Consider the following 25,645-nt stretch of genomic DNA (forward strand, 5'->3'; position numbering starts at 1 on the left):
GTTACTGAAGTCCTCAAATCATGATTTAAAGACTTCAAGTTACAGAGACTCTACCATTTGCACTAGTTTTAAACCTGCAAGTGACCTGTGACTGCAGAGGAAGCAAAAAAAACCCCATGGTCTCTGCCAATCTGACCCAGGAGAATCCTGACCCCAAATATGGCAACCAGTTGGACCCTGAGCATACGGTACTCCTGGGGGAATTCTGCACCAAAAAATTAAAAATTCTGCAAAATTCTGTAAATTTTATTTGTCAAAGTAACACTATGATCACAAGAATTTCAATTATTTTGGTAATTTATTTCAAAATACCTGTCAGCAAGTTTGTCTGTAACAATATAAACACACACAAAAATTCCCCCAGGAGTAGAGAGTTAAAGAAGCCCCTACGATAACCCACTTCCAGCTTCTCTTCCCTCTATCCCCACAGAGCCCAGCTGGGGGGGCCAAACACTCTCATCCTCTCCTCCCCAGAGGCCAGCTGGGGGGGCCTTCCCTGGCCCTGACACTCACACTCATACCCCCTCCATCCACACAGACCAGCTGCAGGGTCACCCCCCGAGCCCAGACACTCACAGACCCTACCTTCCTAGAGCCCAGGGATCCAGAGGGAGATCCAGCCTGATGCTGGATCCTGGGCTTGCACAGAGTTTCCTGTGCACCGCTACTTCCTTCCTTCAAGGCATGCTGGGAATTGCAGCTGCTGGGAACCCTCCAGTTCCCTCCCACTGGCCAACATCTCTGCAGCCCATTTCTGTGGCGTGGGGGAGGAAATTCTGTGCGCCCAACATTAATTTCTACAAAATTCTGCATTGCCCAGTGGCACAGAGTTCCCCCAGAAGTAATGTGGGCAAGACCCACCAGCCAGACACTCAGGAAAGAATTCTCTGTAGAAAATCAGAGCCTTCTCCATCTAGTGTCCCATCACCGGCCATTGGGGATATTAGCTACTAGCACTCACAGACTGGCTACATGCCATTGTCCGCTGTCTTATCATCCCATCCCTTCCATAAACTTATCAAGCTCAGTCTTGAAGCCAGTTAGGCTTTTTGCCCCCACTGCTCCCCCTGGAAGGCTGTTCCAGAATTTCACTCCCATAATGGTTAGAAATCCTTGTCGAATTTCAAGCGTAAACTTGTTGATGGCCAGTTTATATCCATTTGTTGTTGTTGTCCACATTGACGCTTCACTTAAATAACTACTTCCTCGCCGGTATTTCTCCCTCTGATGTAAGCAGAAAAGCAATCAGGGCTGGCCTTTGGGGTGGGCAGCCAGGGTGGCTGCCCAGGGCGGCCCACTAAAGAGGGTGCCGTGCACTGGCCCGGCTGCTGCTGCAGCTCTGCTCCGGCCCCACCACCTCCCCCCAAAGGCTCGTACCACTTGGTGGAGTGAGCAGAGGGGAAGAGGGAGGCTCGGTGGCAGGTCCGTGGGTTTCTGGCTGCTGCGTGTTGTGGACAGCTGGGCTCCCCCGTGCGTGGGCCCTGTCTCCTCCCTGTGGGGCTCTTGGGCTCCTGCCGGGCCTGGGGCAGCGCTGGTGGGAGAGTGCTAAGCATGCAGCTTCCTCCCACCCCGTGTGCCCACCATGGCCCCACCATTATTCAGATGCAGAGCTCGGGGAGCGTGGGGGACCTGGACCATGCTGGGCAGGAGGCAGCACCAAAACCCAGTGGATGGACACCCTGGCCAGTGGGTGCTCCTTGCTCCGGGTAAGCCCCCTTGGCCTGGGCCCCACAGGGCAACTGGAGTCCTTTGGCCTCCACCCCAAGCACCCCTGGGGAAGACCCAGTGCCCCCTGCCCCATCCCCCCACCAGTGCCCCTGGTCTGGGGAGGGATGCGGGTCCGGTCCGGTTCGGTCTGGGGAGGGATGCGGCTCAGGTCCAGTTCAGGGGGTCGGGTCCAGTTCGGTCTGGGGAAGGATGTGGGTTGGGTCCAGTTTGGTCTGGGGAGGGATGCGGGTTCGGTCTGATTTGGAGGGTTGGCCTGGACTTTTGGGGGCACAGCTGGTCCTGATCCTAGTCTCTGTGCCTCTCTGCCTGGGGGGAAGGATTAGCAAGGCTAGTATGAATAATGACGCTGTAAATAAAATGTATTAAAGTTTTCCATATTTTTTATTTCTAAAACGTTTTAAACAATTTTTAAATTCACCTCAATTTCATACAAAAATTTAATTTAAGCCCTGGTACTTCATGTGAGAAATGTGAAGGATGAGATAGTGTGATGGTTCCCTTTTAGTGGGAGCAGCACATGGCTGGTGTTTTGGCCAGCTTTGGTGTTTGTTAGCTGTTGTTACTCACACATACACACTCACACACAAAGTCTCCCTCACACAGTCCCCTCCCCCCGCCACACCCACCAGGGCTTCCTGTATCCAGGTCACTTTCCCCACCTTGGCTGGGCTGTGAGGCATCAGGAGCTGCTGCTCTCCTGCCCTCTCCTTACACAGCCTGGGCGGGAAAGTGACCTGGATGCAAGGAGCCCTGATGTTGCTCCTCGCTCCTGCCCCCCACCCACCAGCTCCAGAGGGGTGTGCGAGGCAGAGGAGCTGCAGTCCGGGGGGGAGTGAGCAGGAATGCCAGCTGCTTTGTGAATCCCGGTCAGTTTCCCCTTGTGAGTGCAGGAAGGGGATGCAGGGGTTAGGAGTGAAGGGGGTGCAGGGATTAGGGGCACAGGAGGGGGACCATGTCTTTGGGGCAAAGGGAGGGAGGGGAGCCTGGGGAGCCCATGGGGGCTGGGGGCACCAAAATGCAAGTTCGCCCAGGGTGCCATTTTCCCTAAGATCAGCCCTACCTGGGCCCCTTTCCCAATACAGCCTTCTGGAACCTCTCTGCCAGCAAGGAATTAGCCACTCATCATCATCCCCTGCTTAAAACTAACCCTTTCCTTGTTTTTCTCTTCCTTAATTATTACTGTACACCATCTGGATCATTGTAGTTAATTTCCAGATGCCAAAATTTCCCTGAAGTTGCAGTTGAGAAAGGAGTTGGCCCTGATACTACTGTTTTATATGAGTGTAAATCTGAAATAACATTTTAAAGGCTGGTGAAAGAAAAGACCTAGGCCCAATATTTCAGTATCCTTTGCATCAGCACCCTCTGTTCCTTGAACACTTGTGATGGTGCACTGTGTGTGTTAAGATACTAGGTACTGTGCTTAGATTGGTGTGTAACATATCCCAAGCTCTGCACAGACCTTTACCTTTTCTTGCATTGATCATAGCAAATTTCCTAGAATAATCTGATCAAATGGGAATGCTGAGTGCAGCCACTGGGTTGGGATTTATTTTTCCCCTTTTCTTCATTTCAAATTCCCTGTGGAATTATGTGTGAACTTCACTTTATTTTAGTGCTGACACCGGAGTTTGCTGAAGTGATACAAGCAATTTGTTTCTTTAGTCTAGATGTCTTTTCAAAGCTGCCACTAAATTACATGGAATTGATTTGCAGGGATTAAAATATTTTCCATATTTTTATTATTTTTATTATATACTCTTGGGGGAATTCTGCACCAAAAAAAAAAAATCTGCACACAATATTTTAAAATTCTGCAAAATTCTACGAATTTTATCTGTCAAAATAACACTATATAATCATGCCAGTTTAAATTATTTTGTAAAAAGAAAAGGAGTACCTGTGGCACCTTAGAGACTAACAAATTTATTAGAGTGCTCTAATAAATTTGTTAGTCTCTAAGGTGCCACAAGTACTCGTTTTCTTTTTACGGATACAGACTAACACGGCTGCTACTCTGAAACCTAAATTATTTTGGTAATTTATTTCAAAAAGACCCAGGAATAGAGTTAAAGAAAACCCTATGAAGGCCCAGTTCTTGCTTCTCTGCCCTCTCTCCCCTCCCTTCCCTCCTTCCTCCTCCTTCCCCAGCCCAGCCAGGGGGCCAGACACTTACACTTCCTGCCCCCCCAGCCCAGACACACCCCCTACCCCCAGAGCCCAGCTATGGGTCCCCCCCAGCCCAGACACTCTCACCCCATAGTGCCCAGCTGCGCCTTCTCTCAGCCCAGACACTTACAGACCCTGCTTTCCTACAGCCCAGGGTTCCAGAGGGAGAAACACCCTGATGCTGGGTCCCGGGCTTGCATGGAGTTTCCTGCTTGCCGCTGCCTCCTTACTTCAGGGCTTGTGGGGAACTGCAACTACTGGGAACCCTCAGTTCCCTCCCATTCCCCCAGGCCTTGTCTTCTATTTGCAAACTGGGCTCTGCCGGGTCCAATGGCCCATGGTGGTGGCCAACATCTCTGCAGTTCATTTCTATTGGAGGGGGGGGGCGCGGAATTCTGCATGTCCAACATTAATTTCTACAAAATTCTGCATTGCACAGTGGTGCAGAATTCCCCCACAAGTAAATTATTACAGTAGTGCCTAGAGATCACAGGCCTGGGTCAGGGCCCCATTGTGCTAGGCCTGAACAAACGTGTTAGAGAGAGAGTCCCTGGTCTAAAGAGTTTACAAGATATTGCTGCTGTGCAGAATTGATGGTACAAGCATTAAAGCATCCTGTACTCCTAAAAAATTTACATTGCATTTTCCACATCATTATTTTATATGCTAGTTCTCATCAATTGTTGAGGTAAATGGTTATTTAACAGAACATGTTTCTCTTGTTTCCATTTTGACTCTGTTACTGGAGATGCTATAGTGTAGGTCTATTTTCATAAAAGAGAATAAGGAGTGTGGGAATTGCTAAGCAGTGCTGTGCACAGAGCTTTACCATGTGTGGTAACCGCTGAAAAGTGCAGTTCTTCCGTAAGAATCTTTTCTGCGGGAAAATGCAGGAGGTTATGTCATAACCTCTATTTTTTTGGCAACCCACGTAATCTCGCAAATCCCTCTGTAGGGCTTTCACTTTGTAATCTCTGTTGCAGTAACTATCCTGAGGTCATGTGCTTCCTTCTGGTATGCAGCAGACAGGAGAAGCATGTTTAAAGGTAACCTAAAAGGGAGCAGTAAAACTCCAGTAAGGATGTGAATGCCACAAGCATTCAACCTCAAAAGGCAGCCGTGTATAATAATAATTATAGCCACACAGTAACAACACACTGCTTAACTGTGGTGTGGTGTGGACTACAGTGGGAAGGAGCATCGTTTGGGATAGTAATACTGCCCTCCTAGGGGGGTGTGGTAAGGTTGAGGTGTAATTTGTTAATGTTTGTAAAGTGCTTTGTATTCCTTGAAGGAAAGGGGTCGCATAAATGCAAACTGACTGAAAAATACAGGACAAAGCGTTTCAAGTTGGGGTTAACTCTGAGCAGCCATAACTTGCAGTGTGATATAAAAGGAGCCCTGGGGGTGATATATGTGTTTGAAATTAGTGTCTAGCATAGAGCTGGAGGCAGGCAGGCAGGGAGAGATGAGACGAGGTGCACAGTGTGCCATGGCTCAGTGGTGCAGGGGTTTATTTCTGGTAGATGGGAACAGAGATCCTGGGTTTAATCCCAGTGAAGGTACAAGATGATGGTACACTTCCTGTCAGAACTGCCATGTGAGGTTCTAAGGCCTGTGCTATGTGGCGGGGCAGACTGGTCCCTTCTGGCTATAAAATCTATGAACTCCAATTCTTTCCATACCCACGAGATTGGTGCTGTTGTGCGCTAGGCTCTTGGGTCGTGTGCTGGTCTGGACCATTGTTATATGGGATTTCCACAAGCTTTTCCACATGCTTTCAGCTCCTGTGATGTATGTAACTGACTGCTGCTTTATCTGCTTGGATAGTGATTGTTCTGAGGCCTGCTATGGGACACTGGTTTTTGTATGAGTATTCATACGTGTTGACATATCTAGCATGCAGTTATAGGACATTTATGCTGGAGGGCGTGTTCATGGCAGCCAACAGAGAAGTTAGATAAAAACATAGAATACTCTTTCTGGAAGGTTACAATGTAACACTACTTTAGGGCTCATCTTTGTGGTGCATTAGTGCATGGCAGCGTGGTGCAATTTCTAGTGTGTGGCATGCTGGTGTGCACTAAAAGTCCTTGTGGACCCTGCCGGCATGCACTAAAAGTTTTCTTTAGCGTGTGTTGACACTGTCCAAACAGGACTACATCAGTGTGCACTAGGGAGCTTTTAGTGAGCACAAGTAGGGTCCACATGGATGGTTAGTCTGCCACACATTGGTGCAGGCTAGAATTTACTGCTCAGCTGGTGCACACTAACACACCGGGGGGACAAGCCCTTATTCTTAGAATCCAGAAGATAATACGCAATAACCAAAACCAGAAAGTGATAAACCAGGGAGGAACAAATCACCCCACTTTGTTCTGGGCTGGGTTTTTCCAGACTGACTGCTGCTCCCAGATTGCATGCTTCACGACAGAGCCCCTTAGCTTGCAAGCAGGACCAAGGAAGCCCATCCTCCCACTCTTCAAGTGATAGTTTGTAATTCCAATGCAGTCTTCAATACACCACAGGCATCCTGTAGCTATTGCCAATGGCACGTGGTAGTTTGCCACTTTGGAAAGACTGAAAAACGGATCTACTAAGGATGTGCAAACAGTGCACTTACATCTAGTATCTCTTCTGCAACTGAAGTATTGGTTTAGCCGCAGTAAAATAATGGTTTGTTTAAGAGAAAGAAGATGGAGGTCGTGAGAATGACAAGAGTTTTGCCGGATGTCGGCAGGGAACTGAAGAAATTGGCATCCCCTAAGCAATACCTGCATTTCCTCAGCAATTATCTGTAAGGTCAGCAATGCTGCCAACTGAGGCCAGAGTCTGGCCTATATGTTTGATGGCTAGCAATGGAAAAGTACAGTATGCACTAGGTACAGAGAGCCAAAGCAGGGATGGTTCTTCTGGAAGTGGACTGTGTGAGGGGCCCTATTTCAGTACGGTATAGGATCATGCCTAGCGGGAATGTGCAACCATACAAAGGCAGGCAAAGATACTTACTTTCATTAAGCATAATGTTGTGTCTTTATTGTCTATACAAAGTGTTAGTACTATGAGAAAACCACATGGATTCCAATGGGTTCCAAATAATTGCTTGCTAACTATATACAAACATTCAAACCTACAAAAGCCTAGCTACTTATATATGCTATTGTTCTGTTAGGATCTGTGGGCTTTGGCAATAAAAGACAAAGCGGCTGACTAGAGGGATCCCAAACTATTTAAAAGTACATTACCTGATTCCTATACACTATACATAGGCAAAATATGTAGAATTATCGCTAACAGTTTTGCTATTGAACTGTTTCTGGTTTGGTTTTATCGTTTATAGTAGCATGAGTTGCATGGGAAGGGGAGGAAGCAGTTGTTAGTAGGTTAACTGAGGGCATTTTTAAAGTTTAAAAAAAAATATTTGCAGAGACCATTAATTTGTAAAATTGCTCTGCATTGTGCCCACAGACTCCTTTGGGCCACAGTCTCAATTGCACCAGCTTTGCATTCATTTCTGCTGCAAGAGAAGTTTAAGTCCACTTAGTCACTCAGGTTTTTGTAAGGGGGCTACAGTTGGAAAAGAATATGATCCAGGAGTATACCAAGGAGAACTTCCTAATAAGGTAATTCAGCACTGGGGCAAATGGACAAAAGCCACTTTCTGGAGAGTATGGGATAAATCAGGCGCATTTGTGAAAATAGCAGTAAAATATTTTCAGTCTAGCACTTGCTGTTAAATTTGTACTTTTTAAAAGGACCAAGTTTGCATTCTCACTTAAGTTTCTTCTTTCTAATAAACGGCACAAGTTCCAGCAATCTGAAAAACTGTCTCCACTGAACGAAAAGTTTCAAAATGAACCGTGGTGATGCAATGCTATTTCTTTTATTAGAAATGTGCCACTACGAAGGAACTGATCGCAGTGGGAAATGCACAAGAACCATAACTCAGAATATTCATCAACTTTGCAGATTCCTGGAGCCTGTTCATGAACTTGACGTCAGGAAAGGTCAGTGTACGACATTAAAGTAAACAGTTTTAGTAACGCTGCTGTGAAATTCAGCAAATAATGTGACATGTTTTGGAGCTAAAGATGGAAGTAATTATGAAAGGGGAACGTCACCCACCCAAGATGACTAAAGTCCAATGTTGTGAGCTCAGGTTATTAACCATCCAGATTATTAACCAGGTCACTACTGAAATAAATCCAAGCTTACTGCACACACAACCACATTGTGATCTGTATGGTAAATCTTGTATAAAATACCAAAGTATACATTACATGTAATGTTATAAACCATAGATGTGAATGAATTTGTTTGAAGTGTAAATTAATATAAATGGATCTGTTAATATTCACGTGACTTTGCTGGACTTCTGTGTTTCAATTGTGTGGTTGTGGTTTTTGGAGCATTCAGTGAGTCAAAATTTAATCAAATTGACCCTCAGGCATAAGAGAATATGGCCCTCTGTGTATGGGATAAGGCAGTGTTCCGAAAGCACAAAATTATGGCAGTGTTCCCAACCGGGGATTTAATATACACCCTCAGATGCTGTGATTGCAAACCAAGAAAAACCTACTGGCAGACAGATGAAGGACTTACAAGTTAACTCATCCATATGGCAGTTCCTCCATTCAGTTGAGAAACTGACTGTGTGCTTTTTTTTTTTTTTTAATTCCAGACATTCAAAAAAGGTGTTATCCGTTCCAAGTATTGCAGTATATCCTTTTAAAATTAGCTGACAGTTGATAAAATTAGGTTAGACTCTTTCTTTGGAGGTTAGTTTGTGGCAAATTTCAATTATTTATTGATACAAGCACTTGTTTGCTTGCCTTATTGTATCGGTGTATATATATTTCTAGTGTTTCCTGCTGTGTAATGTCCTTTTGTGCAATGGACTCGAGTCAGTCCCACTGTTTGGGAGGAAAAGGCTAGATTTTGTTTTCAGATGGTATCCTTCCTAATACATTTACCTCTGATTTGTCATGCAGTGCAAGGTTATCTCCCTTTTTGTGAGTTGGAACTTTGCTCCTCGTTTCAGAAGGAACAGGTTCAGGTCAGAATATGTTCATAGGAGCATATACAGGTGCTAGCCATTTGTCATACATCTATAGGCAGTAGAACAGTTAATAATTTTTTTAAAGGGGCAATGGCAGTGGTTCTCAAACTTTTCACACAGCAAGGCACTGCAACCCCCCCTTATAAATTAAAAACACATTTTAAAATATTTAACACTATTATAAATCCTCGAGGTGAAACGGGTTTGGGGGTGGAGGCTGACAGCTCGCAACCCCTCACCTAATAACCTTGTGACCCCCTGAGGGGTCATGACCCCAAGTTTGAGAATCCCTGGACAATCATGTCAAGTTGCTGTCATTATTAAAAGAAGCACTTCACCCCCTTCAGAGAATGCACTGTTTTTCAAGCAAAGTACAATTTATGCGTTAATCTTCCTGTGACCACTTCCAAAATGAGAAGTTGTTTAACAATGGCAGATGGCATCATCATATGCTCTCAGCAAAATAGAGTGGATATGGGATGATCTTGAAGTGACAAATATGTTATAAATAAAAAAAAAAAAACACTTTACTGAGCCACATAATGACATAGTATTGTGTAGGCAAGCTCTACAAAAGAGAAAATCCAAAATCCTGTCTTTTCATTTCAGCTGTGAAACACTCATCTTCAGATATCAACAATAACAGTTGAAAACAATACAAAATACTAAAATAACAAAGATAATCACAGAACTGTGAAAAATTATGCACAGAACTGTGCAAAAATAAGTCTTTTCCAAACTAAGACCCTGATCTTGGGAAGACTCAGATGTGCTTATTTTTACACTCTGTGAGTAGTCCCACTGACTTTAATGTGTAAAGTTAAAGCATGGAAGTAAGTCTGCAGGATTTGGGACTAAAATGTTACCTATTATACAGTAGTATAAAATATTAAACCTTGTGTTCCTTCACATGAGATCTTAACCTTAACCTTCATTATCCTTTTTCTATAGCATTAGTTTCCATAAAACTTAATTTTTGCTGCTTTCAGTGCAAAATCTTCCATTAATAATTTAATTTTTTTCCTGAACATTTAATCCTGTCTTCTGATTGGCTTTATTTCAGAACATCAACCACTCCTATTTGAATAGGGCCTGTTGTAATAACTGAGCCTACAATTTTACTCAGTTTTCACAGTTGAGCTCACAAAGTGTCACAATAACCTATAACAGCAAATATTGATGGGAAAAGTTGCAAAAGAGGGAGACAGAGAGACTGAATTAGTCCAAACAAAGAACATCCTAGTGATGTAACTCAAGGACTGTGTTAACATCATGCTTGGTAAACAAGACCGTGTGAGACCAAAAAAATCAATGAACCAAAATTGCTGTGTCAGAAATTAAACTTAATTGGTGGACAAAGGGAGGATGGGCTATTCCAGCCACCACTCCCTTTTGGGGTCCTCAAGAAAAAGACTGGGGAGAAAAATTAGCCACTGGAGTGAGCTTCACCATCATGGCTGCCACCCCCACCATCTCCTGATGCAGAGAGATGTCCTGACCAAACTGGGTTAGAAAGAGAGAACCAAATGACATCATCACCTCTACCAGCTCCATCTAAATCCCAAATACCACCTGTGATGTGAGACCTTGTCAGACACACATTTCTCCCCATCCCTTTTTGTGTGTTCTTCTCATTCCCAACCTTACGTCTTCTCTTTCCTATCCCTCTCCTTTTTCTTTCTGTCGAGTAAGAGTCTGGCTTAGCTGGCCAAGACTGTATATTTTGTAACACTGCTGTAAGCCTGTGACCAGAAAAAGGCAAATTAAAGCAATGCCCTAAACAGCCCGACAGTGTTACAAGTTTGCCAGGGCTCAAAGCGACTGATAAGACTTGTGCTATGCTTGTGTTTTTTTCCAGCAGTGCAGTTTCAAGAGGCAACACCAGAGACAGAAGAGTCATTTTCTGTCTTTGCTGTTCTTTTTTGTGTGTGTTTATCTTGCTTTCTTGTCTTAGGAAATGGGATCAGTCTTTAACAACACTGGGAATAACAGCAGCTCCAGCCCGTCGCAGCTAACTTCTTTTTTCCCAAAAAAAGACAGGTGTCATTGGTGCCATCTAAAAGACAAATACGGGGTTTTTCTTCAAAAACTCCCTCCAGCTAAAGGGAAACGAAACATAGGATGTTGTTAAAATGAAAGTCATACTTAAAACATTTCAAATGTAAAGTATTAACTGTTTTTCCTTCTTTTCTGTATCTTTATTAAAAGGTTAAAAGGATTTGTAATGGTGTATATGCCATGGTACTAAGCAGGCTGACATATGTTACGAATTATACCTGAGAGGACATGCGCACAACTGCTGCGAATTATACCTGGTAGAACACACACACAAATGCTACTAATTACACCTGGTAGGACACGCTAATGTTTCCTTAACACATATCTGCATACCAAAACCTGAACCTTGTTTAAATTTTTGAATGTTGGACAGTGTTAGGGTCTTGTTAACACCTTTGACTTTTGGGGCCTCTTTATTCCAACTAAATGAATACAACTGGCCCAAAACAGGACCTGTCAAATCTAGAAAGATGAAAAGTGTCCCTCAAAAGGATTTAACTTGCACCCTGCAACTTCTGGCTGAAGTTAATCATTTATATCCCTTTCCAGTATGCTAAGTACTTCAGTGAAAATAACTAAAATAAATCCCTGCTCAGAAGAGATTAAATCTTAGATTAGTCTAAAATATGGATTTGACAAACAGGTGAGATTAGAACATAAACTAGGCAGGCTGTGTATTCATTGCCTTTTGCTTAAGACATTAACCTGTTCACTTGGACCATTTCAAGATCCTGTGATTCTTTAAAAGAGAACAGAGGTTTATCCCAGTATCCTTGAGCAAAATGTTTCCACTCTATATATGCCATTTAGTTTTCACCTTTCTTCCCCAAGAAATTGTATCTATATTGTATAATCTAGTTTGTAAAGTGCTTTGAAATTAAAGGAACTATACAAATACAAAACAGCTAACCAAATTGCAAGTATGGGACAAACTATTGATTTACAGTTTTGTCTGGGCTCATTCTCAGTGGGCTAGCATTCACTCAAGCCCTAAGCTGTGTTAGACACCTGGAAAGCTATGCTATTCTCTGGAGTGTGATAGTATTATAATGTAGACTGTTATCTGCAACCTGTTTTCAAAGACGGGTACTGGCACGTCAGTTGTATGCTGTTCCCATTGCTCCTGCTGTGTGTGAGATCAGCATAACTACAGCCCTCATGTAAGTGATAATATACCATCAAGGACACCAATTATTTTCATAAGCAATCCCCAACATAGCCATAGCATGGCTCCAGTACAAATTGATTGCAACGCCTAGATCCTGATCACAGTAACATGTGCCAGCAATAGCCCATGTGACTGTATCTAGATTGCACAAACTTGTTTGCCACAACAGGAACACGTCCATTAGATTGGAGGAGGGACTGTCCTTTTCCATTTAGAAAGCCCCTAACACATAGTGGGTGCTACTGCAAATAAATAACAGACATCAAAAACCCAGCTGTAGTTTTTGGGCTGTCATGGATCTGGTACTAGCTTTATATCACAGAAAGGCCTGGAGCTATAACTGAGATCTTTGTTATAACAGCACCATTGCAGCTGGCATCCTGTATAAATTATTTATCTAGCATCAAAAGCAAGCAAGGCATATGGCCTGCATTTCCTCATCTGCTCTAAGCAACGGAGTTACAGGTGTAGAGTAATAGGGTGATCTTAGCAACAGAAGTTGCAAAGAAGTATTAACTAAGGTTACATTTCCACAACCCCCCCTCTGATATTGACAATCAATATACGACACATAAATTAGGAACACGTAACACCTGTTTCTCAATAGCTTGCGAAGGAACTGTATCCGATGTGACCACAGCTCTGTAGCATGAGGGTTTGATTATGTCTGTGTAATCCATGTGATAGTCTGCAAATCTCCATACACGCCCTGTGTATCTAAAACTTCTTCCATCACAGCGACTTGCATGGAACCTTGCGGTGGGATTAATGCTGCGCAGGATGGATGATACACTCCCAACATTCCAAGAGCAGAGCTGGATGAAATATTTTGTGCAAAACGTTTTTGACGAAAAAAGCAGGTTCGGCAACACCTACATGTTTTGCAAATTTTGAGTCAATTTTTGCCAGTTTTTTTCTGTTGTGGAGGAAAGAAATGCCAAAAAAAAAGTCAAAATGCTTTGTTTTGACATTTTCTAGACTAAACATTTTGACTCTCTTGGTTTGAAATGACTTTAGTTTCAAAGTTTCTTTTTATTGGGATTTTAAAAATAAAATTACACATTAAAAAAGGGCAGAATTGAAATGAGAGGTTTTGATTTTGTTGAAAGAAAAGGTTTTGTTTGACCTGAAACTAATATCTTTTTCAGCTTTTTCACTGAAAATTTCAAAAAATTTCATTTTTGGTTCAACAGGAAGCCAAATTTTTTTTAAAAAGGCATTGCCAGTGAACCAAAAATCCATCATTTGCCCTTTCCTACACAAGTTCTTCTCAGTAGACATGAGATATTCATGTACCAGAATACTAATTTTCTCACACAGGGGAGCAGGGGAATTTCAAAAACCAGAAGACAGCTCAAGAACAGTTAGTCTTTTTTTTTTTTGGCCAATCTCATTGATTTTTTTTTTTTAAATTATTGGAGTTGGCAATACTGCATGTGTATGTGTTGTCTTGGCTGGCATCTATCCCACATCTCATGTGCAATTACTCATGGATACCATGCTAACTGGCAATAGGTCTTATGTGAAGTAAAAGGCATGAGGCCCCATCTCATGCTCTCCTCTCTGGAGAATGGGTCCCTCCACCTCTACATGAACCCCACTCCCAAGGCTGGCTGCCCAGGCAGTGGCTCTTCCCTCAACTCTTCCAGCCTTTTGGCAAGGCTCCATTGTCAGAAAAAACTCCATTTATTTTTCAGAATAGGCATGGTGTCGCTCAGGTAAGACAACTGACATCAGATACTCTGTGTGTGGTGAAGGTTTATGACCTACGGTTCAGGTAGCAACAACCTAGTCTCTTGGCAATGAGGCGAGGGCTGTATCAAAAATGTTTTTGTTACGGGAGGGGGGAACAGTGACTATTGTCTTAGCCATTCATGGGGGGTGATTGGGAGAGAGTCAGTGGGGACAAAAGCAGGCAGGCAAGGCAGCTGGATTTTGATGTTTGTCTGAATTCAACATGGTGATGAAACAATTAACTTGCTGGTCCTCTCTCTGACAGCAATAGAGCATCACTCTGCCATCTACTGCAGTTGGCTCACTTCCTTCATCTGGCAGAAGTACTGTCTCCTGGAGTGCCAGAAGACTACACCCCTTGTGTAATGCCCTGGCATGAAAGAGAAGCTCCTGCCATGCCAGCTGATCAGCTTGCATGCCCCAGCAGCTTTGTGTGATGTCTGCACTTGACAGGAATAAGTGCAAAAACTTCTGGATAAATACACTGTCTGGAAGGCAAGCCAAGAGGCAGAACTTCAATGCATTTTGCCACATGAAGAGCAGGGGAAAGCGTTTTGGCAGGCAGTAAGGAATGTTATGGTTGTGCCAGCCTTTTGATGCCAGAGTTGCACAAGCAGACAATCAAGCTGGCGTAGTGGATTTTGCAGGACTTTGTGTTTCAGCTAATCCATGCTTTGCTCCACCAAGTCAGGCAGTGTTCTGCAGACACACACGAGGGAAGGGGAAAAAGGCAGGGAGAGAAACCTTTTAGCACAGGGGAAAGTGAACTTTGCTGGGTGCCAGGAAACTATGAGTTCTGGTCCCAACTTTGACTCTAGTTTGTTTCTGTGTACTCCATAGCCCTCATTATTGAGCAAGGCCTCAGACTGTTCAGATGGAAGGCAATCAAATAGCCTTCATTCCCATTTTATTAAAAAGTAAAGCGAGACCTTGCAGGCTGTCTCACGAGGCAGAGCTGGGAATAGAATTTGTCTCATCCTCAACTTCTTTCAGACTGCATGGTGCCAAATCTATGTCTGGCCACTGTTCTAACCATGAAACCACCCTCCATTCCCAGAGTCCGAAACAACACTCAGGAGACTTGATCTCCAACAGCCTGCTGCTGTCTAGCAAATTGTTACATATCCTACTGGCAAAATATGTTGCAAGCTCCTTTCATGGTTGGTTCTCCCAAGGAAATAACACTACTCCTTTTGCTCAAATATTGGCAGTCTGTATAGAGATCTTGAGGTCCCAGGTTTGATCCATTGGAGAGTTTCTTACAGTTGCATGATGGAATTGGTTTCCAGTTTTCCTTTTTTAATGGTAACTTAATTAATGCACCGAGTAAAGTACTTAAAGCAGGTATTATCGTTAAAAGCCATTATAATCTATCATTGATGGTATTACATGCAACAAAATATAGGTATTCCATGTTCTGGTCACTTGTCACACATTTTGATTGCTTCAGCCACATACTGACAGGTTTAAAAGTTGAGCTGGATGGTGTCAGATGTGCACAGAGTTCCTAGAACAGCAAGGTGCTAAGTGACCACATAGGTCACAAACACCTACGGTCACCAGTGGTACAATGCACTGCCCTTTAGGTGGGCTTTCCTGCTGTATGTTTGGTAGCACACCCATTTTGTGCTTTGACACATGGCAGCTTCAACAGGGTAAACATGCCATGCTATGTCCTACATGGAACACCCTTCCTAGGCTGGGATGCAAGACTACTGTGCTTTCCAGATTCAAGTTCCTCCTAAAGACTCACCCCTAATATGACAATTATATTAAACTGACGAGCAGATTATGGAGAGATTGGAGGGTAGCTGGAGATTTATTATTATTATTATTACTATTTTATTATTATATTTATTATTATAGACCATCATCATAAGGATATGGCCGATCACTTGTATATTGCTCCCCTTCATCTAACCTTACTCAGCCTTTTTGGAGCGTAGGTTCTTTGAGGCAGTGGCTATGGGGAGGGATAGCTCAGTGGTTTGAGCATTTGGCCTGCTAAACCCAGGGTTGTGAGTTCAATCCTTGAGGGGGCCATTTAGGGATCTGGGGCAAGAATTGGGGATTGGTCCTGCTTTGAGCAGGGGGTTGGACTAGATGACCTCCCGAGGTCTCTTCCAACCCTGATATTCTATGGTTCTATGTTTCCTTCTGTGTTTTGTACAGTGCTAAGCACATTGTGGACACAACTGGAAATAAATAATAGATGATTAATAAAGGCAAGTGGCATCCTGACTGTTATTCAAGTGGGGCTCACAGACCTTTGACGTCATGACCTCTTTCATTTAGCAGTGGATCCTCATCTGATACCTGATACTATGTGCCTGCCAAGTTACTCTGGCCTAGAATCAGGAGAATGGCCTGAGAAGGGAGTCTGAAGCTAAATGTCTCATTAGCATCATGATGATCATGCAGGAGTTTGTATCTTTTCAGGCATGCCCCTATTACAGCAATGCCATGCCCTTTTAAACTCTCAAGCGTAAGGGAGCAGGCATGTAGACTGCTTGAGATTTACATCCACTCAGTGGCAAGGACCATGCCTAGCTTGTACTTGTACCATCCATAACCTACATGTACATTGTGCTGGAGCATAACAATCTTGCTCATTCTGCAGTTCATCATCCAGAATTAAGGGCTTTTAAGGTTAGAAGATTGTATGTATTCATTGACAATATATTACATTGCATTACCCTGGTTGAAAAAAGAGAACTTTTGAAGCCCATGTTGGTGGTGAATCTTCAGGCTGACCATGCCATGGCCTGGGGTTGTAGAAAACAAAACAAAAAAGTCTTCAGAGTGATCATATCACAGGTTTTGGTGATGGGTATTTTGCAAATTCAAGTACTAATGATACAGTGCCAGTACCCATTGAAGGAGACAAGTAATGTCCCCTAACCCTAGAGTGAGTGCATAGGATCTCTCTCTCTCACACACACACACACACACGCAAGCAGTATCATGCAAGGGCCAGACAACTGGAGACTGCACATTTTGGAGTATGTAGTTTTGGGGTGTAGCTATACCTTCACTAGTGGGGAAATCAGACAGAGTAGCAGAATGAAGAAGTTGTTCTGCGTTTTACTCACAGGTGTTTGGAGTAGCGGTCTCAAGACTATCTTAAGAATATATAGTGTAATGCACTGGCTTCCTGGCTGTTTAAATGTAATGTGACTTCACCTGTCTAGCTTGGCGAGGGGACTCATTGCATATTATCGATGGCTTTCTGTTTACAGTGGACTACTTGCCATTTATCAACATAACTTTTATGTAGTGGTTACACTTACAAATGGTGCACTCATTGGCCTTCATTGAGACATCTTTCCTTCTGTCAGTGAGGCCAATTTTTCCCCCAGGCTAATCAGCACCAACAGGTTGGATAGGGAAGGATTCACTTCTGGTGATACTCTCCCACTTTGCTACTATGACCAGCATCCTATTCCTTGACTTTTTTTTTTTTGTCCATCTCCCCCATGTTTTAGTTACAGACACAGAGTGTATTAGCACTGAGATTTATCTTTCTTTCACAGTCATTTTTAGGATATAGTCAGTTTTTCTGGACCCGCAGCACTGATTTTTGATTTTCTGCTATGATCTCCACCTCTACCTGGGCAATTTCAGTTACTTTGTTGGACGTTTCACCGGCATTTTCTTGTCCAGGAGCATTTCTGCTCTTTTTCCCGCCACCAGAACTACTGCCCTGAGATTTCTGCCTATATCTATCTATGATCTATGTGGTCTCTATCATCTTTATGTACTACACTCCAGTGATGGAATTCCCTGCTGGCTTCAGTTGGCCTAGGGGTTGCTGCTGCTGACCATGATCTCAAACACAATATCTGCCAACTCAAGAAATAATAGAACTCAGACTCATAGCGTGGAACTGTCACTTTATGATTGTAATTATTCTGCATGAATACCTGTTTGATATTGGGGCTCAGTGATGTGCTAATGCCATAACTATGTAAATCAGGCCTCCTGTGCTTAGAGAAAGGAATCTGATAACGTGGATATATTATAATAGGCCATTGCCATGGGATGCACACCATGTTGCCTGATGAGGTTGAGCCTTTAATACTGTATGCGAATCACTGTAGCTTTAGTTTGTGCCAATGTTCAAACAGTCTCTCGGTCTCTAACTTGTATACACACACAATTAGCTGATGTGGTTATTGATGTGACCTTTCTGGGCAGCTTTAGGCTGTGTTCTGCCATAGGTGTCTCCTCTCGGATACCGTTGCAAAGTGTATATTCATGATGCTGTCCTAGAGAGTAGTGCATGGCAAGCCCTAATACAGTCTTTCAATTAGTTTACCATGTTGACTTGACTGTATGTTTTGCAGTGTGAACTCAGGTTCAGTGGAGGAGCAAGGGAGAGAGTCATGTTGAGCATTTGCAATAGGTCTGCCTGAATCGTCACGTCACAATCGTGTGTTTGGCACATTCTGCCACCGTTCTGCACTTGCTCAGACTATAGTTGAACTGCTCCTTACTATTGTCCAGGCTTCATGAACCATGGGAGCAAGCGGTAGGCTGGGGTAGGTGCCACCGTGTGGTGCTGCCGGCTGGGAGAGCAGCCTGAGGCAGAAGCCTCCAGCTCGCAGGAGATCAGGATAGCAGAGTTGCAGCGGAAGCAGTGGAGCGAGCAAAACGCCATTGATGAGGACGGCTAGCAGTGCTATGGCGTCTGTGCGGTTAACCCAGGGAAAAAGCTGTGAAACGATTGCCTGCCGTTGCTTTCACAGAGGGAGGGAGGGGCAACTGACGACATGTACCCAAAATCACCCGCGACAATCTTTTTGCCCCATAAGGCATTGGGAGCTCAACCCAGAATTCCAATGGGCAGCAGAGACTGTGGGATAGCTACCCACAGTGCACGGCTTCGAAAGTTGACGCTAGCCACAGTACTGTGGACACACTCTGCCGACTTAATGTGCTTAGTGGGGACACACACAATCAACTGTATAAAATTGCTTCCGAAAAATCAACTTCTATAAAATCAACCTAATTTCATAGTGTAAACATACCCTTAGCCCTGGTCTACACTGGGGGGGATTGACCTAAGATACGCAACTTCAGCTACGAGAGTAGCGTAGCTAAAGTCGACCTATCTTCGGTCGACTTACCTCACATCCTCACAGCGCGGGGTTGACTGCCGCCGCTCCCCCGTCGACTCCGCTTCCGCCTCTTGCTGCGATGGAGTACAGGAGTTGACAGCAGAGCGATCGGGGATTGATTTATTGCATCTACACTAGACACGATAAATTGATCCCCGATAGAGCGATCACTACCTGCCGATCCGCTGGGTAGTGTAGACGTACCCTGAGTCTCATCTCAAGCTCTTTCCACCTATGAAATGCTCTCTGGTGATTTGCTGCCTTCTCATGACATGCCAGATTTCTAGCCAGATTTTTCCAGTTCTTTGTTCCTGTAGAACCCAATGTGGCTGGAACATTAGACTGGAAGAGTTTGCAACAAAAACAGTATGCAGCATTCTGGGTTTCTGAGTGCATAAGCCATGGCCTCTCCACTTTGTCACCATTGGGGATTTCGCGCCAGTAATGTGTTGGATGGAAACTTCTATTTTCATTGTCTTTGGGGAACATGAAGTTTTTCACTTGCTGTGGCCCATGCAGTACAAGGAAGTCCCTCAGGCTACTGCTCAAGTGGGTCCACAGTCCTGGATCATCACTCAGCAGCAGCTGTTTCTTGCGTCTCCACTCTTCTCTGATCTACACTTTTCTTCAGGAATGTGCATGGTTACATCCATTTGAGATGGAGATATGGATGCTGCAGTAGCTGCCAGGTCACGTGCACTCTGACTAACTGGAAGGTCAGGCATCTCCTCACCGCTCTCATCCTCACTGGGGCCGGAAGGCTCACGATGAACATTTGTGTCTATGTATCTCAGGAGAGCTCCTTCCTGCTTAGATAGAAAAGCTTCCTTTGTTTTCTTTCTTTTTCTGAATGCTGCCCCAGAAGGGCGTTTTCTTCTTTCACTCATGACTGCTGTTCTGTGCCAGCTACAGTGGCTCTCCACACTCAGTTGAAGGGGACAAATAAGCAGGATGATAGCAGGGCCTGAATGAGGGAAGATATCAGCATGTTAAAGGCCTAACTGGCTCCTACTACTTCAGTTGACTGCCTGTTCTCCTCAAGTGGGTTCAAGGAAGCAGCAGGAAACAGGAAGCTCCCTGAGAAGCTGGTATTAATCAGTCCAGGTTCCTGGGGGTGCTAGAGAGGTACATAAGAGGCTCCTCCTCCTCTCTCTTCCTGCAGCTCCTGCTGCTTTCTCTTATTCCCTCTCACCTTTTCTCCTGCCTGCCTGTTATATCTTTTGTGCCCTCCTTCCTCCAACACAGCACTCCACCATCTCTGTGCATCTAGAGCAGAGAGAATACATATGCATCAGCAGCAGACACAATTTTCTACACTCTGGGTCCTAGCGGCGCCCCCCACCCTCCCAGTCTGGCACCTGAGGGGGCCACTTCAGTTCACCTCATGGTAAGGCCAGCCCTGGCAATATGTGAGCTATATGTCCTATTGAGCTATGTCCTAGAGCCAGTTTCCAAACATTAGTTGGAATGCACTGATTTGATTGCAAAAGACAACATCTGCCCTCTCTGTTACTGTCATAGAGCACCTATTTATGGATTATGGCTGAAGTGACCCCACTCCATGCCAGAAATTGTCAGCCTCCTATATCAGCAATGCTCAAATGCTGTGACTGCTATGTTTTCTCTCCTCCAGCCCCAAATACATATAGTGTGCATAAAGAAAAAGTTCTTTCCCATTGCTGGCTCTCTGAATATCTTGAGGGTGATTTATTGCACTCATATAGCTATCCCCTCCACCATGGCGAGAAGGAAGCTATACTGTAATAGAAAGTGCTGTTACTTCCTAAATATGCAGCTGGTGAGTGACGCCAGTCATCTTACTGCAAATTTTCTAACATGCTTTCTGGACTCTCGCAGGACTCGTTGATCTTTAATGCTGTGAGAGTGAAGATGGCAGTCAGCCAATGGCCAGAACATAGCAGTTGCCTGCTGAGTAAGTGGGAACATAACAATTGTGACATTATCTAAAAGAAAGGTGACCAAGTTTACATTAATGTATCATCACTGATATATTGCCACTGTTGCACAATTGTGATAAATCTTGCACGAAGTAGGTTGTGTAAGGTATCATTGGAAAAGGTAATATTATTATCCTGTTTCATGTATCATCCTTATATATGAAGTTATTCAACTCTGTGTGTTTGTAGCTCAAACCTGTTGTGTTTCTGGGTTATGCCCCCAAGACAGATTTACATCAAGGCTAGCCAGCCTGCTTGATGGCCCATTAAGGACAATCAGTTCTTCCAGGGACTGCAGGGTCTCTTCAGGCAGTAGGTAGGCAATAAATGACTCAACAAGGCACATGTGACCCAGGACTCTATGCTTGTATCCGTAACTTTTCATGCACCTGGAATAAGAGCAATAAATTGTGGACTGTGACATCATTCATGATCTTCATTCCTGCTCTACATCTCTGGACTATGATTTCTAACAAAGAGAAGCTTTGAACAAAGAACTGATGACCCCCAATCTTTTTGGGTGACCCAGGGAGACTTATTACAGACTGGTAGATTTAATATCACTGCTATTATCTTGATCTACAAATTCTGAAATCAACTGTATATGATTCATTTTAACTTCTTAATAACTCTCTTCTTTTTTCTTATATTAATAAATCTGTTGTTCTTAGTTACTAAAGGATTGGCTATTGGCATGATTTTTTAATACAATCTGAATTGTATTTGACCTGGGGCATGTGTCTGGTTCTTTGGAACTGGAAGAACCTAATATATCTGACTCTTGGGTTTTAATAATCATTTATCACAGAAGTCTGCTTTGCCTGGGTGGTACATAAAGGGGCTAGAGTGCCTGAAGGGGATTGTTTGTAGCTTCATAATAAATAGTATAGTATTTTTGGAAGCACACATTTGTTACTGGCTTGGTAAAGTCTTATGATAGAATATACCTCCAGTTTGGGGTACATTTCCTGCTTTCTGGCAGTCTGATCTAAGATTGGCACTCTTAGCTATGTCCCATACCAGGCAGCGTGACAAGAATGTTGAAAGAACTGAGTGTATCCTGCACCTTTTTATGATGTGCATAGGCTAAGCCCTGGTCTACACTACGAGTTTAGGTCAAATTTAGCAGTGTTATAGCAATTTAACCCTGCACCCGTCCACACAACAAAGCCATTTTTGTTGACTTAATGGGCTCTTAAAATCGATTTCTGTACTCCTCCCTGATGAGGGGATTTGCGCTGAAATCAACATCACCGGGTCGAATTTGGGTTAGTGTGGATGCAATTCGACTGTATTGGCCTCCAGGAGCTATCCCACAGTGCTCCATTGTGACCGCTCTGGACAGCACTCTGAACTCGGATGTACTGGGCAGTTTGACAGGAAAAGCCCTGTGAACTTTTGAATTTAATTTCCTGTTTGGCCAGCGTGGCAAGCTGATCAGCACAGGTGACCGTGCAGATCTCATCAGCAGAGGTGACCATGGAGTCCTAGAATCACAAAAGAGCTCCAGCATGGACTGAAAGGGAGGTACTAGATCTGATCATTGTATGGGGAGATGAATCCATGCTATCAGAACTCCGTTCCAAACGACGAAATGCCAAAATATTTGAAAAAATCTCCAAGGGCATGAAGGACAGAGGCTATCACAGGGACCCTCAGCAGTGCCATGTGAAACTTAAGGAGCTTAGGCAAGCCTACCAAAAAACCCAAGAGGCAAACGCCTGCTCAGGGTCAGAGCCCCAGACATGCCACTTCTATGATGAGCTGCATGCAATTCTAGGGGGTGCCTCTACCACTGCCCCACCCCTGTACGCAGTGATGAGCTGCCAAAATCTTAACAACCAGTTCCCTCCTCACCCCACAAGGGGGTTGTGGCCTGCCTCCCCCCACCCCGGAACCTCTGCCCCATCCACCCTCCTCCCCTGTCCCCTGACTGCTCCCAGAACCGGGCAGGAGTGGGTGCCACCCCACCCCTAAGAACCAGAGGGACCTGCCTGGGGGCAAGGTGGGGAGTCCCGGCATTGCTTACCTGGGACAGCTCCCAGGAAGCATCTGGCAGGTCCCTCTGGCTCCAAGGGGTGGGGTAGCATAGCTGGGGGGGGGATCAGCAGTCACACCCACTGATCACATCAAAAGTGGTGCTTTAGGCACCGACTCCGTGGGTGCTCCGGGGCTGGAGCACTCACAGGGAAAATTTCCCCGGCTCACTCTGCGCCAGGCCCCAGAGAATTGGGTGTATAGGGGGTTAGTTGGGTTTGTGCTGCACGTTAACCCGAAAACATCAGCCCCTCCTTTTAAATGGCCAGTGTGTCTTTTTCAATTTTAATCTCCCTTTTTTGCCTCCCACAGCTGCAAATGTTTCAACGGTGCAACTAGCATCTCCGTCCCAGAGGCTAGCGCAGATAAGAAGGTGAAAAAACGCACTCGTGATGAAATGTTCTCTGAGCTCATGCAGTCCACCCAAACTGAAAGAGCCCAGCAGAATGTTTGGAGGCAGACAATGGCAGAGTCCAGGAAAGCACAAAATGAACGTGAGGACAGATCACTAGAGCAACAGGAGAGGTTGCGGCAGCATGATGAAAGGAGGCAAGATGCAATGCTGAGGCTACTGGAGGATCAAACTGATATGCTCCAGCATATGGTTGAGGTGCAGGAAAGGCACAGACTGCCACTGCAGCCCCTGTGTAATCAATCACCCTCCTCCCCAAGTTCCATAGCCTCCTCACCCAGACGCCCAAGAACGTGGGGGTGCACTCCGGGCACCCAGCCACTCCGCCCCAGAGGACTGCCCAACTAACAGAAGGGTGTCATTCAATAAGTTTTGAAGTGCAGTGTGGCCTTGTCCTTCCCTCCTCCCCAACCCCACCTGGTACTTTCCTCCTCTCCCACCCCTCCCAGGCTACCTTGGCAGTTATCCCCCTATTTGTGTGATGAATTAATAAAGAATGCATGAATTTGAAACAACAATGACTTTATTGCCTCTGCAAGCGGTGATCGAAGGCGGGAGGGGAGGGCGGTTGGCTTACAGGGAAGTAGAGTGAACCAAGGGGGCGGGTCTTCATCAAGGAGAAACAAACAGTACTGTCACACCACAGCCTGGTCAGCCATGAAACTGGTTTTCAAAGCTTCTCTGATGCGCAGCACGCCCTGGTGTGCTCTTCTAACCGCCCTGGTGTCTGGCTGCACGTAATCAGTGGCCAGGGGATTTGCCTCAACTTTCCACCTCGCCATAAACGTCTTCTCCCTTACTCTCACAATATTGTGGAGCACACAGCAAGCATTAATAACAATGGGAATATTGGTTTCGCTGAGGTCTAACCGAGTCAGTAAACTGCACCAGCACACTTTTAAACGTCCAAATGCACATTCTACCACCATTCTGCACTTGCTCAGCCTAAGGTTGAACAGTTCCTGACTACTGTCCAGGGTGCCTGTGTACGGCTTCATGAGCCGTGGCATTAAGGGGTAAGCTGGGTCCCCAAGATAACTACAGGCATTTCAACATCCCCAACAGTTATTTTCTGGTCTGGAAAGTAAGTCCCTTGCTGCAGCTGTTCATGCAGTCCAGAGTTCCTGAAGATGCGAGCATCATGTATCTTTTCCGGCCATCCCACGTCGATGTTGGTGAAACGTCCCTTGTGATCCACCAGTGCTTGCAACACCATTGAAAAGTGCCCCTTGCGGTTTATGTACTGGCTGCTTTGGTGGTCCGATCACAAGATAGGGATATGCATTCCGTCTATTGCCCCATCACAATTAAGGAATCCCATTGCAGCAAAACCATCCACTATGACCTGTACATTTCCCAGAGTCACTACCCTTGATAGCAACAGCTCAGTGATTGCATGCATGGATCACAGCAGCCCCCACAGTAGATTTGCCCACTCCAAATTATTTCCCGACTGACCGGTAGCTGTTGGCGTTGCAAGCTTCCAGAGGGTTATTGCCACTCGCTTGTGAACTGTGAGGGCTGCTCTCATCTTGGTATTCATGCGCTTCAGGGCAGGGGAAAGCAAGTCACAAAGTTCCATGAAAGTGCCCTTATGCATGTGAATCATCCCAGACCCGCAACACTATGCGGTCCCACCAGTCTGTGCTTGTATCATGGGCCCAGAATTGGCATTCCACGGCATGAGCCTGCCCCGTTGCCACCAGGATGGCCAAATTGCTGGGGCCCGTGCTTTGAGAGAAGTCTGTGTCCATGTCCTCATCACTCTCGTCTCTCCATCGCCTCCTCGCCTGCTTTTGCAGGTTCTGGTTCTGCATATACTGCATGATAATGCATGAGGTGTTTACAATGCTCATAACTGCTGCGGTGATCTGAGCGGGCTCCATGCTTGTCGTGGTACGGCGTCTGCAGGAGAGCAGAGTGGCAGCGGAAGCAGTCATTCGATGATGATGGTTTGCAGAACTACTGCACCATCTGCTGCCAGGACACAACAGCTGAGCGGGCTGCACGCTTGCCGTGGTATGGTGAGACAAGAGCAGCTGAGCAGAGCGGCAGCGGAAGCGGCCCTGCGAGACCACCAGGAGAGCAGGGTGGCAGCGGAAGTGGTGGCTGACGACCTGCAAGGTGGATTCATGAGAGCAGGAGAGCAGAGGTAAAGCGGGAGCCCATGAGAGACAACATGGAGAAATTTGCTATCGAGAC

At 45.0% G+C, this 25,645-nt stretch overlaps 1 protein-coding gene across 1 annotated transcript in view; it reads left to right on the forward strand.

Annotated features, from left to right (window-relative positions):
* LOC311528172 (uncharacterized protein) overlaps positions 1-23,888 on the forward strand; it is a gene marked incomplete at its 5' end in the record, with an annotated part of 82,110 nt that extends 58,222 nt beyond the window's left edge. The window contains 2 exons of the mRNA XM_084642868.1: positions 7,788-7,904; positions 23,344-23,888. Of these exons, the coding sequence (XP_084498994.1) occupies positions 7,788-7,904; positions 23,344-23,408 (182 nt within the window). The 3' untranslated portion in view covers positions 23,409-23,888. The remainder of the gene's footprint in view (positions 1-7,787; positions 7,905-23,343) is intronic.
* Positions 23,889-25,645: the final 1,757 nt, after the last annotated feature.

This window comes from Lepidochelys olivacea (assembly GCF_965140295.1).
Source record: "Lepidochelys olivacea isolate rLepOli2 genome assembly, chromosome: 11".
In the NCBI taxonomy this organism is placed as follows: Eukaryota; Metazoa; Chordata; order Testudines; family Cheloniidae; genus Lepidochelys; species Lepidochelys olivacea.